General features: G+C 37.5%; 1 protein-coding gene across 1 annotated transcript in view; it reads left to right on the top strand.

Annotated features, from left to right (window-relative positions):
* JAK2 (Janus kinase 2) overlaps positions 1-15,446 on the top strand; it is a 32,637-nt gene extending 17,191 nt beyond the window's left edge. Inside the window, exons 10-18 of the mRNA XM_030466975.1 lie at positions 571-722; positions 1,770-1,920; positions 2,564-2,700; positions 3,943-4,132; positions 5,043-5,167; positions 7,355-7,527; positions 8,727-8,844; positions 11,227-11,340; positions 13,238-15,446. Of these exons, the coding sequence (XP_030322835.1) occupies positions 571-722; positions 1,770-1,920; positions 2,564-2,700; positions 3,943-4,132; positions 5,043-5,167; positions 7,355-7,527; positions 8,727-8,844; positions 11,227-11,340; positions 13,238-13,345 (1,268 nt within the window). The 3' untranslated portion in view covers positions 13,346-15,446. The remainder of the gene's footprint in view (positions 1-570; positions 723-1,769; positions 1,921-2,563; positions 2,701-3,942; positions 4,133-5,042; positions 5,168-7,354; positions 7,528-8,726; positions 8,845-11,226; positions 11,341-13,237) is intronic.
* The last annotated feature ends 917 nt before the right edge of the window (positions 15,447-16,363 follow it).

Genomic DNA, 16,363 nt, shown 5'->3' with positions numbered 1-16,363 from the left:
ATTATTTTACAATAAACTATTTACACTCTCCCTTTCAAAATGAAAAGCCTACATTAAACTTACGAGATCTCATTTTAAGGAGCTTTAGTCCAGTATCATCTTTTAAATTGTTACTACACTAGGTATCAAACAATGAAAAATTAACTAGCATGAAATTTCTTGTTATTTGCCTTTTGCTATGCTACAATGTGCCAGCCACTAGCAAAGTACATTTTACTCTTTGTCATCTAGTTCTCTTGATGTCACTGCTTAATCTTGGTAACATCAAGGGACATATAGAATTCGGAGTAAAAAATATTATGTGGAAATTATGTTAATGCAGCTTTGTAACATTAGGCTCACTGTACAGCAAAACTAATGGTCCTCATTAGCCACTCAGATTCATAAATACTGGTTTTGTAATGTTCTGTAGGGGTTTTTTTTATACAGAAACAAAGACGTTATTAAAAGCACATTGCAGAAGGAAACAACAATGTATACTAAGTAATTTTTAGTAGATCAAATACTTTACAGAACTTTCTGGTTTTATTATTCAACTTAACCTAATTTTTTCTTTGCATGACTGTACAGTTCTTCTTGAGAGAATACCATGGGTTCCACCTGAATGTATTGAGAATCCCAAACAACTAAGCCTGGCCACAGACAAATGGAGTTTTGGTACCACTTTGTGGGAAATCTGCAGTGGAGGAGACAAACCTCTGAGTGCATTGGATTCTTCAAGAGTAAGTATTACTGGGTTTGCAGTCATGGTAATTCTTTGGACACTTCCAATTTAAAACATCTTCTATTGTAACTGCATCAGGTTGCGTGTTGTGTGGCCCATGACCCCTGTAGGAAAATAACACTTTAACTGATAGATAATGGTTAGAGATGATGATCTGAGGTGTGTTTTCATATTGTTTGTTTTGATTTTCATGGGGATAAAGTGCAGCATTGCCACTGTTACCTTGTTGATGTTTCTGTTGATTTGCTGCAGCAGTTTATCATTTTAAACAATTCTAACGAGGTAACTGGATTTCCATTGTCATTATTCCAGTAACTGAAGATCTTAGATACTCTAAGACTTTGTGTATTGCATAGAATTCTCATATTTTGTTTAAACCAAAAATGCTAACCTTGTCCCAGCTAGAGGCAGGGGGTGGAGGGGAAACTCATTCCATAAAAACATAATTTCTCATGTATTTGCTTCCTTAGTTGGAAACCGAAGTGTTATTTCTTTTCCTACACTACAAAAAGATTTGTAGTATTATTTTTATGACCGGATTTTTTCCTCCTCCAAAAGCCTGATTTGATTTCTCAGATGTTGCAGTCAGCTCTTAAAGTAAGCCTCGAGGTCTGCCTGGAGCTAGGTTACAAGAACCTAGGTATTTTGGAAACTGCCCTCCTTTTCTGTGTTAATCCATGTTTTTTTGTAATAATCATTAAGCTCAGCTGACTCATAGGTGGTTAGAATTTTCTGCTGGACTCATCCAGTTGAGGTTTCATGAAAATACCAATAGAAGAGATACCATCTTTCCCATTATCTTTCTCTGCTTTCTTATCTTCCACTAGTATCTGACTGGGAATTTCTGAACTGATTACTGTAGACGATGCCAGTCTTGCTGCATTGTCAGCCTTGACTTTTGACATAAACTGGTCAGGATGTATGTTCAGTGAGAAAGCAAGTATAGGTTGAGAGCTGTGGTTTTAACTGCTATGATGGAAAATCTTCAAGTTTTGCAGCTCCTTGTCATTGTACATTAAAATGGCTTTTATCTATTTAATTCCAGAAACTACAGTTTTATGAAGATAGGCACCAGCTTCCTGCCCCTAACTGGACAGAACTAGCAAACCTTATAAACAACTGTATGGATTATGAGCCGGATTTCAGGCCTTCATTTAGAGCAATTATACGTGACTTGAATAGTTTGTTCACTCCAGGTAAGCCTGTGATACAAGAAGAATACACTAAACAAAAAGAACACTGATCCATGTGGGTTCATTTTCATATGGTGCTTTCCTTTTTGGTGTGTTGACTCAAAACCACTTTTCAAAGCAGCCCAGGAAATTTAATTTCTCTATTCCTACTTTTTAGTTTGTTCTAAAAGAGAACGCACTAAAAGTTATTGTTCAAAGCATTTTTTAATTTATTTATGTCCCAAAACATTCTAATCTCTTAACCGAGTAAGTTGTGTTTTTCCTTTGCTCTCAATATGGCGAATAGATTTTTCCAAGTGGAAGATGCATGCTATTGTAATACCTCATGCAGTTTGCATTTCTCTCCGCTGCAATAGTGGAGCTGTTGCACAACAGTTGTCAAATTTGAAGTACAGTAGGTCTGTAAAAAGAAAACTGTGAAATTAAACAAAGACTTGCTGTGAATCAAGAAATTTAGGTTTTTTGGGTTACACCCTTTTCTTTGACTGCAGATTACCCTATAGAAACTGAGGTGGTGTTAATATTCTACTGAGCTTGGTGTGTGCCAAACAAAGATACAACCATGCAATGATTGTACTCAGTTTCATTATTCTACTCTGTGCCTCCTGTTCCCTCTCTGTACTCACTTCTTCCTCCTACCCTTCAGATTATGAGCTATTGACAGAAAATGATATGCTACCAAATATGAGAATCGGAGCACTTGGATTTTCTGGTGCTTTTGAAGATCGGGACCCAACACAATTTGAAGAAAGACATCTTAAGTTTTTGCAGCAACTTGGCAAGGTAGGATGTTTTGAAATTCTGTAATAAGTGCCTAGAAAAGAGATGTCTTTTTCAGTTAGCTGCCAGTGACCCCATATACTTTATTTACATTCAAACTTCTGTTATAGAAACTGACAAAAATAGCAACACTAAGAATGACAACAACATAATATGATGACCACCCTATGCAGTACACTTTAGATCTTTTTTTTTTTAAGGTTCACAGTATCTTCAGATACAATAAAGCTAGGTGTCCTCTACAATTTATCCAGTTCCACTGAAAGGCTATAATTTTCAGTAATGCAGAGATGCATCTGACATAACATTTTGTGGTATTTCTTTCCTTAATACTCATATTCATTTAAAAATGCTCCAGAACAACCTTGAATATAGAGGTAGTCAGGCTGGGTATTTTTCTGCATACATATTCTTGGATGTCTCAATATGCAGTAATTAACTTCAGTTATGTTGTTGAGATTTATGTAGGCCTTGAACTTTTTAGTCTTTAGAAATCAAGATTTGGTTAATAGTTTTACAAGTCATTGCTGCTTGGCTGTGTAAAAGCATGCCTAGACAGATGACCAAGTATAGATGGCAAATCTTGAACCAAGGACCATTTTTTCCAGGCAGCTGGCAAATCTTGAACCAAGTTTTCAGAATGGTTCCTTGCTGTTTTATGGTTTTGATTGACATTTTTGTTGTATGTTGCTTTGACTGGAAGCGCTAGTGAAAGGAAGCCTGAAAGTGAAGTAGCAGAACTGCTTCTGTTGGCAGATGGTAATCTGTTGACTGTGATAGCATGGTGCAGGGAGAGGGACAGAGTGGTGCATGATAGTGGTGCAGAAAGGAAGAAAAAAAAATGTAAATGCAGAAAGAGAAGGTAGAACATTGAAACAAATGGGGAGAACCACCAAGAGACAGAGGAGAATTGAGAGCCAAGAGGAACATAAATGCAGGAGTTCTTGCAAGTGCAGAAAAAGGAGTATCCCAACTGATACTTCAGAGGACATTTGTGAGGAAATGGGAGAAAATGAATGGATGTTGTCCCCTCTCTTTGTTCTTACACCTCTCCTGTTTGCTTCCTTATAGAACTGATACTTGCAATCTTGCACTCTTTTTTTCTCTGTCAGGGAGGTTTTGTGGCATTTCACTTAATTGTGGGCTCCTTTATGCTAATACAGTGAACTCTGAAGCAGTATGAAAAAAGACGGAGACAATGGTGTGGACTTGTTTTTAATTCAAGTATTTCTGTTTGTTACCTAGGGAAATTTTGGCAGTGTTGAGATGTGCCGGTATGACCCTCTGCAGGATAATACCGGGGAGGTGGTGGCTGTGAAGAAACTGCAACATAGCACAGAAGAGCACCTTAGGGACTTTGAAAGAGAAATTGAAATACTTAAATCTCTGCAGCATGATAACATCGTTAAATACAAAGGAGTGTGCTACAGTGCAGGTATGTGCTATATTGAATACATCTTCAGATGTATATCTAAGTATGCATTCTGAGAAATTCAGAGAGGTGTGTTTGGAAGTCCTAACATTACCAGAGCTTAGAGAATACAAACCAAAGGGAATAGTGTCTCTCATATACCACTACTCAGCACAAGGTGGATATTTTATTCAGACAGCTCATTGCATAATTTGATTGATTTAGAGAAAGTACCATTTTGACTAGTTAGCAAGTTTCTTTAGCTTAAAGCCTAACAGTCTTCCTAGAAAAGAATATAGGATTAAATAGGCACATGCAACTATTTTGTAATTCATGTTGTCTTTTGCTCAGTGCAGCGTCCCAGAGTCAGTATTACCAGGTCCTGTACAGTCTATTCACCAAAAAGCTACATGGGAAGAAATTTTAGAAACTGATGTATCTGAGTGAATTGTTGATGCTGTTAAAGCTAATGAATGAAACAATGGGTTCTGCCCAGGACCTTGGTGTAAGAAGAATGTTGTGTTCAAAATCAGAAGTTCTTGAAGAGGGTAAAATTGCAGACCAGTTGGTGTCACTTTCCATTGAGTTTCATCTCAGCAGTGAGATGAATTACAGTGAGAGGAATTACATAAATCTTACATACATATGGGGCATTTTTCTTTGCTTTAGCTAGAAGTATCAATGAGATGATCTTGGTTAGTGATGCTTTATATATCAAGCATCCACATTGTTGTTTTGTTTGAATAAGTGGCATTTCCTGGACAAAGGTAGTTAACTAGTATATGAAAAATTACATTAGTGGTACACATATAATAACTTCGTTTTCTCATATTAGGACTATTTTCTGTTACTTTTATTAACAGACATTTGTAAACATTTATATTTCAAAACTCACCACTTGACGATGACAAGCTTTTTGTTGTTGTTGTGAAAGGTCGTAGGAATCTAAGGTTGATTATGGAATATTTACCATATGGCAGCTTACGAGATTATCTGCAAAAACACAAAGAGAGGTTGGACCACAAGAAGCTTTTGCTGTATGCGTCTCAGATATGTAAGGTAAGGAAACTTTGATTCAGTAATACTTTTAAAATTTTTTTTGTTTCTGCTCTCATGTATCTTAAAACAAACCATCATTGGTTCTTTTGGTGTGTAATTTATAATACTGTTGGGCTACTATGACCACATAACCATGAAAAAGGTATTGGTACATAGTAGTTTACTCAACAACTGGACAAATTTCTGAGTATTTTAATGCAGGATGCTGAGACTAGTTTATGTGCTGTCTGAGGCAGAATACCATCCACTTATTTTTGTTTATTTTATACTTTCCTTAGCTTCTATTTCATTCAGAAAAATTAAAAAGCCCTTTTCTCTCTAATGAGAGCTGAAGTAAAATATACTCACCCAGGCAAAACTCTTAATGACAAACTGTAACAGATTTTTCAGAACTCAAACATTCAACTATAAAACCACTATAGCCACATGCATTTGTTTAGGAAATCTACTTTAAGTAGTATGATCTTACTTAGCAAAAAAAAGCAAAGATAACTGACTTCAGGAGAGCAGAAGACCTCTTCAGGGATCTGCTTGGTAGGGTACCAAGGAAATAAAGCCCTGAAGGGGAGAGGAGCCAAGGAAAGCTGGTCAGTCTTCAAGGATCACCTCCTCCAACCTCAGGAGCAGTGCATCCCACCAAAGAGGAAGGCAGACAAGAATGCCAGGAGATCTGCATGGATGAACTAGAAGTTATTTTTTTTCTTTTTGCAAACGTTGCTTGTCTGGAGGCAACAACAGAATGGCAAATAGGGAAGTTGACTTCTCTATGCATCTCATTTTTGGGATTATTTCTGGCTCATGGGTGAAGAGACTGAAAATAAATTTATTTTTTCATTTCTTAATGTTTAAAGTGCTCAGGACCCCAGATTTAATAATAGAAACATTTGAAATCAAACCATTAAACTCAACTCCATTGTTAGAGTAGTGCCACGGAATTATGATTTCCACTTAGAATTAACATGATTCCAAGTAAGTATCTCTTAGATTGGAAAATGCACAGAATTACTATCAGCAGAGAAACTTTAGTACTGTTTTCAGTGTAGTTTGTAGTGGTAATAAAAAGTTACAGCATTTACATAGATGGTTGTGCTAGAAACCTCGGGGTCTTAACTTGAAAAAGCGAGGTTTGGTGTTTTTCAGGCTGGCAGTGGATCAGCGAGTGCTGAAGAATTTAGGGCATTTTTGAGCAGTTTTGGAATGGGCTGCGCATGAACAGCGATGCCACCTAATGGTGCTAGGAGGTAACAGAGTCTGAGGGGAGGGGTAGGCCTTGGACTCGAACTTCGTGAGGTTTCTCACTTAAAACAATAAAAAAAGAAAGACATCTTTGGGCATTAACAGTATAACGTCGATATTCAAAACTTCTGGGTTCAGTGATGCTTTTTAGCACAATTTATTGCTTTTCGGTTGTGTTGGATGAGTGAGATGTTTTCGTGTGAACCTCTTGGCAGCTTGTTTTGTGTTGGGCACCTCTGGATATAGTGCAGTGACAACTTTCTGTGTAAGAAAGACCTTCTTTTTTCAGTAATTCCACTGCACACACTGTCTCCTTCCACATGTCACTGTTAGCAGAAAGAGTTATGTGCACTGGTAAGAAGGGATCAGCAGCAGCAAAAGGCAATATTGCTTTGGACCAGTGTTTTGTTACTGCACCCCATAGGAATATAACAATAAGCAGAACTGTGCTGGTGAATAATGATCCATACAAAAGACAAACAAGACACACAGGTGGGAATACGTTCAGAGAATAGTTGTCAAATTCAGTGAATCTTAATATGAATTTTCATGAAGCAATAAGGAAAGCAGATACACAAACTGAAGAAAAAAAAGATCAAATGAAATTGCTAAATAGGACAGTCTTCTGGATTATGTAGCTTAGGCCAGATTTTATTTTCCTTCTGTCTGTCACCAGCAAACTGCATTTGACCTCAGAAAAGAGTAGTAACAGCTGTCCAGTACAGTCACATAATTAAAAAAACACTTGGCTTTCAGAGTTGCTCTGTCTATCTCACTTCAAGTTAATGGAAGATCCTGCACTTAGAAGAAGATGAATATTCAAGTGCACTGATTTTAGTTACCATGTATTTGGTTTTAACTTTGAGGTTAATTCATCCCTTTAGGTAAAGTGCAGCTACTTCATGGTAAAAGGAGCTCTTTTTCCATTGTTTTTGTGAATTTTTCTTCTAGGGCATGGAGTACCTAGGCACAAAAAGATATGTTCACCGGGACTTAGCAACCAGAAATATCTTAGTGGAGAATGAGAACAGAGTTAAAATTGGAGATTTTGGACTCACAAAAGTCTTGCCGCAAGACAAGGAATACTACAAAGTAAAGGAGCCTGGTGAAAGCCCTATATTTTGGTAAGTCTTCTTTTGGTATGTGAGAACATGGCAAGTTCTCAGCTTTTGCAGTTTCAGCCAATTGTTTTGCATATATGAGAATTTCTCAGCCAGTTGCCCAGCATTGTGGACATCAAGTGAATGATATTTGACTTTACGGAACAGGATGTAACTGTGGGACTTCTAAAAAATGGTCCATTAAAGCCCTAAGTATTACTGAAATATTTAAAAGAAATACTATGCATCAGGAAAGATATTCAAAGATAAAAGAGATCCAGGTGGCCCACCCCCCAGGCTGCTTTCAAAGTTTTGGGCCTTTCAGTTCCCTTAACACTGGCTTGTCGTATTTTCTAGGTGAGATCTGGTGGATTAGACCCTCTGACCAAGTGGATTTAAATCCCCCAGACTGTAACTAGCAAGGGTAAATTCCTGGGTTGACTGTTTGACTAGATGCCTGTATTTGGGCATTAAGCTTCCAGAGAAGGTCTGAGTTATTCCAAAATATGGTAATACTCTAATGGGCTGAACTTAGCTTGGGAAGGAAAAGAACACTGTGTGAAGGAAGTGAAAATTGATATACTGTATTCAGAATAGAAAATACGTACAACTTCTGTTCTATGAAAACATAGAAATACCTTAAGTAGAATAACCGTAATGAAAACCATTTTGTGTCCTGATAGCAAAAGAAAATGCCATTGCATACATGTGATTTTGGCCTCTATTGTAGTCTGCTTTAGGCCCTGTAAAAATGTCATCTTTAAAGGTTAAATAATGCAAAATAGCATCTTAGTAGATGTTATTGGAAGATGTAAAAGTTTTTAAAGTCCAGAATTATCTGGGGGACAACTCATGGTTTAGTGAAAGTGCTGGAAGGATGCTTACTGGCTATAAGTGTCTTGCTTTTGAGACCTTATCATATAAAAATCTTCTTTACTTGCATTACAGATAGAAAAAGTATCTACAACTTTGCTGGGAAAAAAGGCTAACTTAGATATCATTATCAATAACTGTGGTTGTTTGGAGTGGTTTGTGTTTTCAGTGCCAATTAACTATTAGGATAGTTACTAGCTAAAGTAAATGGAAGGGAATGAGAAAGTGCTAATGCCCATGAACACAAAGCACTTACGCATGAAAAAAGAATCACTCTTACTAAAAGAAATCTTCAAAACCAAAAAGATGCGTGCTACACAGAATAATATTCCTTCTGCCACGTGTTGTAGGTATGCTCCTGAATCTCTGACAGAGAGCAAATTCTCAGTTGCCTCAGATGTGTGGAGTTTTGGTGTGGTCTTGTATGAACTCTTCACATACATGGACAAGAGTAAAAGCCCACCAGCTGTAAGTACATAATTGATTGTTCTCAGAGGTTTTTGTTTATATAATTTCTTTAAAGAAATAGATTGCTCCTACACCTAAATAGGCTGGGATTTACTGATTGTTTTCTGGAGATACTGCTTGTGAGGCAGCACCCAGTCAGGTGAAACAGGATAAATGTTATTAGTATCATGCCATAAGAAGGAAAGGATTCCATCCGGTAAATCCTAACTGTTTGAAAAAGATTTCAAAATCTCTCATTACAGATTATTCTTTATTATCCTTCATGGAGATTTATCCTGTGTTTCATTGCACCATTGGAAAGAACACTCTGATTTTTCTATTTGTCATTGCAACATGACATGTATTTTTAGTGCCATTCCAAATCTAAAACTAAGCCAAACAAATACAATAAGTTGGTTTAAGTAAGGTGACTTAGTTATTTTGCTATGTTACCAGGAGACAAGTTGGTAAGTTACTGAAGTTACAAAGAAAGAGAGGTAATTGCTTTTTGCAGACTGTTGACAGGAATTTACAGTTGATGGAGAAAAATACTACTTGTACTGAATAACAGTCTCCAATTGAAAATGAGATTCACAGTCTTACTTATATCTATCAGTCCCCTGCAGACATAGCAGGGGAGAGTCCAGCCTTATATGTTTACTGGAGCTGTCCTCACCCTTGGCCATTGTAGTCCTGGCCAGTGTAGTTTGCAGAGCTGAACAGTGATGGTAGGCAAAAAAGTGCTTGGAAGATCTCTGCACTAATTTCAGTTGGCTTCTCCTTATTGACCTGCTGCCTTCCTGGGGCCTAGCTCAGGGGTATGAAAAGAAAACTTTCTAATCTGCTATGGCCCTCAGATCATCCATTGTCTCAAAGGAATAAGAGGATTCTTGCACAGGAGTTAGAAGGTCTCATAAAAGGGCTTTAAACTAGTTTTGAAGGGGAAAGAATATAAAACTTGGCTTGTGAGAGATAAGCCCCGGGGGAGGCTCACCAATGTTTGTAGGATGGTGTGCTAGCAAGGTCTTTTGTTCCCCCATTCCAGTGGAATCACAGAATCAGCCAGGTTGGAAAGGACCTCTGAGATCATCATGTCCAACCCTTAATCTACCACCACTGTGGTTACCAGACCATGGCACTGAGTCCCACATTCAGTCTCTTCTTAAAAACCTCCAGGGATGGAGAATCCACCTCCTCCCTGGGCAGCCCATTCCAGTGCCTGAACACCCTCTATGTAAAGATTTTTTCGTAATATCCAACCTTAACCTCCCCTGGCAGAGGGAGTCCCATTCCCTCTTGTCCTACTGATGGCTGCCTGAGAGAAGAGACCAACCCCCCCCTGGCTACAACCTCCTTTCAGGGAGTTGTAGAGAGTGATGAGGTCTCCCCTGAGCCTCCTCTTCTCCAGACTGAATTGGTAGGGGATGTAGTGCCATGCTGCAACAAAGACACAAGGGTTAATGACGGGTGAGTGTCACAGTTTTAGCGAATAACTGGATGACAGGTGACAGATGCTCTGTGTTATCCTCCCCCTACCCTCCCATGGGAAGATAAAAAGGGGAATAAGGGAAAGAAAATAAACATTGGGGAAAAAACCACCTGTAATGGGTTTAATGAAATAATAAACAGTAATAATAATGGTAATGAATTACATATATGAATTACATATAAATATATACAAATAATAAATAAACCTACACTTCTCAGCTGGTGATTACTTCCCAACCATTAAAGTCCAAAACTGACCTCTGCAATAGACATGGGTGCCTGAGTCTAGGGTCCCAGTGATGTTCCACAGAAACCTTGGCACAGCCAAGCTAATTCTACTTGGGGAGGCAGAAGAAGGTGATGTCCTTCTCTGGTGAGAAAAGAAGGATGCAGAAGCAGCAGAGAGAATGATGATGAACAGACCCCACAGCAGCCACTGAGGCTAGGAGAGGGCTTTTTTAGAAGCCATCTTATACCAAGCACCATTGGAAGGAACACTGATTTTTCTGTTTGGCTTACCTGACCCACGCTCTGCTACCCACAGGCACAGCTGCTCCCCTATGTAGTAACACCCAGGCAGCAGCTGAGGGTGTTCTGGAACATCTCCAGTCAGTATGGCTGCAGGCAATTAAGCTACCCAGTCACTAGCCCTGGGTCTCATGGGAGACTTCAGTGACCCTAATAGCTCTTTGAGGGACAACACAGCAGGGCAAAAGGGATACAAGAGGTTCCGGGAACTATGCTTTTTCGTCTTCTTACTGCTGTACTATAAATACATAGTAGATATACAACATAGAGTGCTATTATGCTGTATACTAATGTACTTCTTTTTACAAAGAAGTTTCCTTTGGTAAGAAGATTGCAGCATCTATTTTCCTGTGACAATTATTAATGGCAGTTGCCCTTCTGTTTCAGGAATTCATGCGCATGATTGGCAATGATAAACAAGGGCAGATGATTGTGTTTCATTTGATAGAGCTTTTGAAGAATAATGGACGACTGCCAAGACCAGATGGATGCCCTGATGAGGTGAAGTACTCTATATCAGTACATTACTGTAGCCTGAAAGGTGCTCTGTTAGGGCGAGTGCCTGAGTAAAAGCAAAACCTTGTGTTTCATTATGTTTGGATTACTGAAGTGTTTATACAAGTGGAATGGCTGTGCTCTTGTTTTATCAGTTGCACAATGGGCATAACCACATTTCTGATTCTTCAGATTGCATCCCCAGAGGAGCCTAGGATGTAGTCTTTCAAATAAACAACTTAGGAAAATTGTGACTGGCTGCTGTACCGGGGCAGTCAAACTTATATTTAAAAAATATAGATTTTTAAGGCAATGAGCTAAATATACAGATTTTCTTCCATGGAAGTCCCATATAGAGATCCTTGTTTAAAGCTGTGAATATGGATTTTTTTTTTTTAAGTCTGTAACATTTAGTAGAAGTATCCTAAGAAGGTTTTTCACATTTAATGCCAAGATTTAAAGAATATCATGATTATTTTCCTTCCCTTGGTTGTCCCTCCTCAAGTGTAGGTATAGCCATGTTTTTCATGTATATTATTCACTGACAGGCATTCTCAGGCAAGGGCTGCCTGCAGTCTGTAGGCAGTGTACGAATCAAGTGTATGAATCAGATTTTGTATGCTCAGGGCTTAGAGATTTGTATTCATGTTCTTCATAGATACTGATGTATGTAGGTAAAGCCATCCCAAGAGCACATAAAGTAATTCAGAGTGCTTTTGTTTTTATTAATCTGTTTTTAAAAACTCTTTAACAGTACTCCTAAGTGTCGTAGTACTCTATTCTTTAGAGCAGGGTGCACTTCATCTTGAAGGCTGGTAAGCTGGCTAGATGAATCAGTAGGGAAAGAATATAAGTAAAATAGTGATGCTTTTAAACACATTTAACTTCTGTATTTGATTAATTGCAGCATCCCTTTAAAATCAGGCACAGTTGTCAGTACGTTGAAAAATAATCTATTCAAACTGAAGGCAGAAGGGAGATCATGGTCAAGTGGTCTACCAGAGAAGAGAGAGAGTTGTACAGGTTTGGCAGAGAAATCACGGGGCAAGAAAGAGTATGTAGAGAATCAAAAGAGAAGTCTCTGAAGTAACCTTTATTGAATTATATGTATGAGAACATCAAAGGTTTGGCTTTTTGTAGATAACCTGAATGTCATATGTATGAGATAACACATAATCTGTTTTACTGAGCCTGTATCCAAGCTAATTGCAAAGGTTTTAATGTCTGACATTTTTTCAGATACCAAATTAAGATGGAAATGTCTCTTTTTTTTGTCAGAAACTGAACTCTTCCTTTATTCTTGAAAGGCCAGTCATCACAGATAAAGCTTCCAGATGTCTGTAGCCTGTAAGATGCTTATTACTTGGGTCTAAAGCTGCTTGGTTGATGCCAGGAGTTTCAGATTTGCTGAAAAAATAAGGAACTGATTCTAGTTTGGTTTTTTTTTCCTGGGAATTGGACAGACTGTTCTTAATAACATGTAAAAAATTGTTGGAAGTATGAGAAATCAGTAGTAAATCTGATTTTTGGTCAGATTTTCAAAGCATTTATCATTTAAAACTATGAGTTTTCAAATAAATAAGAACAAGCAAGAAGATACAAACTTTGCAAAATAACTTGAGTCTCCTAAGAGTTTAAAAAACTATCTGCTTAAGTTTCCATACTAAATTTAAACAAAACAAAAAAATCCTTTATAGTCGAGGCTTCTTGTAGAACTAGCTATCCCCACTTCTTGCTGTCATCAGGATCAAGTAGATAAACTCGTGTGTATAGCAGGACTTGAAGCATACTCTTGTGCCACTGTTGCTTCAAAGCATAAAGGTAGGATTTATGTGTACCAGTTCAAAGTAACTGTTAGTAGCACCTGTTTACCTAATACAGATTTTCTTTGTCTCTTCTCCAGATTTATGCTATCATGAGAGAATGCTGGAACAATAATGTCACCCAGCGGCCCACCTTTAGGGATCTTGCTCAGCGAGTGGATCATATAAGGGACAACATGGGTGGATGAGAAAAGAGTCTCTCCTTCAGAGGAAGTGTCAGAATGTGGAACAAAATGTACTTGGTCTGCAGTGTGTAATTGACATGTGTACACATGTGCATCTTGCCCTTGCTGAAAGTAAAATCTGTCGTGGCAAATATCCTATCTCAATCTGCATACTGAGGAATCCTGCTGGTTTTCTTTACCAGGCTCTATTTGTTACTACGAGAACATGTTGAAATTTTCAATAGGGAGAGAAAGCATTTCTCTAAATAAAGTAATCAAATATATGGTCAGACTACATGACCATTATTTGCCTTACTTGGCAATGCAAAAAAGAGGTGACTTAAAATGTGGTGAGTTTAAGAGATGAGAAGGCAGCACATTTCCTTGTTGGAATGGAGATGCACAGGGAAGACTTCTGGTCTTTTCACACTGAGTATCTAGTGACTTGGCACCCTGTTTCGTGTGTTGCACAAGGGCTTGTGTTTGTTAATAGTTTTATAATTCTTTCGTTGTTGATGCAGAAGTGGCTTCTCTGTGTAACAAAGTAGAAGTGGTTACATAACCCAGAAATTCTAATGTGCCAATCTGAATCAGTTATCAGCCAGCAACATATGCAAAGAGGTGTAATGGGCTGTGTGATGTACTGTAAATATGATGAGGGAAAGGGAGGAAATTGATCTTACTTTGGAGAGCCAGAAAACCTACTCACGCAGGTGAAAGTTTAAATTTAAATGAAACAGCAAACATGTTCTTCAGTTTTTCTTGCTCTTCTTTTCCTCTTCTGAGCAAGCATTAGATTCCCTTTATATGATTGAAGATAGTGATAATTAAGTAAAAATTAAGCCCTTTATGTAAGGCAGTGTCTTCAGTTTGTTTCTGAATATGAAAAAGTTAAACATACTGCTTTTAAGTGCTGCTCTTGTATTCTTTCCATCTTTGTAGTTTTTGTGCAGTTGTAAGTGTATACAGGAATTGGAAACATTTTACAACAGATTTAAAAAGCTGGAAAATGCCCTCCACTTCACAGTTCCTCACTTCGCTATTAAGATGATGACTTTATACCTTCCTTCCTGTACACAAAACCCGATGCTTATGGCCCAGTATCTGATACAGCCAGTGACAAGCACATCAAGTCAGTTCGGTTTTGCCTGCAGGCGTAAAACTTGGGGATAATCTTGTATCTGAAAGCAGTGAAGTCGCAGAGTTTTTGTATTTTTAGTTCAAATAATCTTTTTTTGTTGTTTTGACTTAAGCATTGTTGTTTGCAAAGTACTTTGCTTATTCTTCTTGGACTTTTGCTGTGAAAAGTTCAATTAAGGGGATACACAACTTGGCAAACTGACCTGACATCCAGATTTGTATTTAAAATTAAGCATTAATTTTTAAAATTGGTGAAACAGAGGACTTACTGTGAGACTTCCTCCAGATTTGTGGTTAACTACATCCATCTTATCAGAAGTTTAAGTACCTCAACTTTAAAATAAAATTTAAAAACAAATAAAAAAAAATCCTAACTTAGTGCAACATAGTGCCAGTATAGCAATGTTTTGTATCACTGTGATGTTTCTCTCCCATAATCACTCATACAAAATTATGATCGTTTTAATGTGGGAGCTTGTTCAGCAGGGAGGGCATCAGCAGCCCTCTTTCTGCCCAGTGTATTTAATAAAATCTAATAAAATTTCTATTGGTTTTCTTGCCACTACACACTTGCTTGGTAATTTTTAAAACTGATGTCACAATCAGTTTTTAAGTTGCAAAGAACCTTAAAGTGCTTTGTTGAATCTAACGTGTTTTCTCCATTTCTATACATTGCTTTGAAGATATAAAATTTTGTGCAAAAGTTGTATTTGCATTTGGAGTCTCAGTTGTGTGTATGTGTTTTTTGTAATAAGGAAGATAAAGCTTTAAAGTATTAAAACAGCATTCTAGCTGGGATAACGTGCAGGAGTTATGTAAAATTCACAGTGTATGATACTCAGTTGCTAACTGGTTTCCAATCTGTAGTAGACTAAACATAATTTATGTAAAAGTCTCAGGGAAGTTTGTGTAATGCAGTGAAAAGATCTTCCAGTCTGCTCTTTTTTCAAGTGAATAAAAGTCTTTTTCTTGTTCTATTACAGTATGACTGATTACATAGTCTATTTAATTGCATAAATATAGTGTAAAGCCCAAGGATAATTTTAAAGTGTCTTGTGGAATTTATTTTTTTTTTAATACTTTATAATTTTTAGAGAGCACCATATCATTACACTGCAGCATGATTTTGTGCTGCTGGTCAGGAACATGCAGTTTTGTAACAAGTCTGTTGGTGGGAAGGGCTTGATCATTCAGATAGAGAATTCTGAGCTGGGTGAAAAGGACCAGGTAGTGCCTGCTGCTCTTGGGGTGTGTGATCATCTGCACTGTCAATGTTTAGCAGACCAAATATTCTTCGTAAAAAGCTGTGGAGGATGTAAATGCAGTGATTTTGCTGAATTTGCTACTGCCAATTGTAGTAACCTTTTTAAAAAACAAAACAAGCAAGCAAACATAAAAAAAAAAATCCACCCCAAAACCCACTGCATTTGGAAAACTCTCCTCTCTACACTGGCATTGTATAATGCCATACCTTATATAGCCTGTGTATGAATAGACTCACTGCTTTAGAAACTGTATTGATTTGGCATTGCATTTGTCATACTTCAGTGTAATCATTATGTTATCCAAAATGCTGTGATTGTTTGTTTGTTTTCTTTCGTTTTGTAGAAAAAGTGCTGATTTATGCATAAATGACTGCTGCTACAAAATACAGTAAAAATATTAACTGCTGCTTTGCACGTATATTTTGAGTGAAAGAAGTAAGTGCACAATATATCTTATAGAATCTGCAAACAAGTATTGTCTGGTATGATGTTGTTTTTGTGTATCAGTATAAATATGTAATTTTTTTTAATATATTTTACAGACATGCAACAGCCATGTTGTAATCCAGAGAAGTAATGTATTTTCAGAAAAAGAAACCCATATTCTTTCAAGTCCCACTATTGATTAAAAACCTCC

The sequence above is a fragment of the Calypte anna genome, chromosome Z (genome assembly GCF_003957555.1).
Source record: "Calypte anna isolate BGI_N300 chromosome Z, bCalAnn1_v1.p, whole genome shotgun sequence".
In the NCBI taxonomy this organism is placed as follows: Eukaryota; Metazoa; Chordata; class Aves; order Apodiformes; family Trochilidae; genus Calypte; species Calypte anna.
The sequence above is the reverse complement of the archived record's forward strand: the minus strand, read 5'-3'. Positions and strand labels throughout refer to the sequence as shown.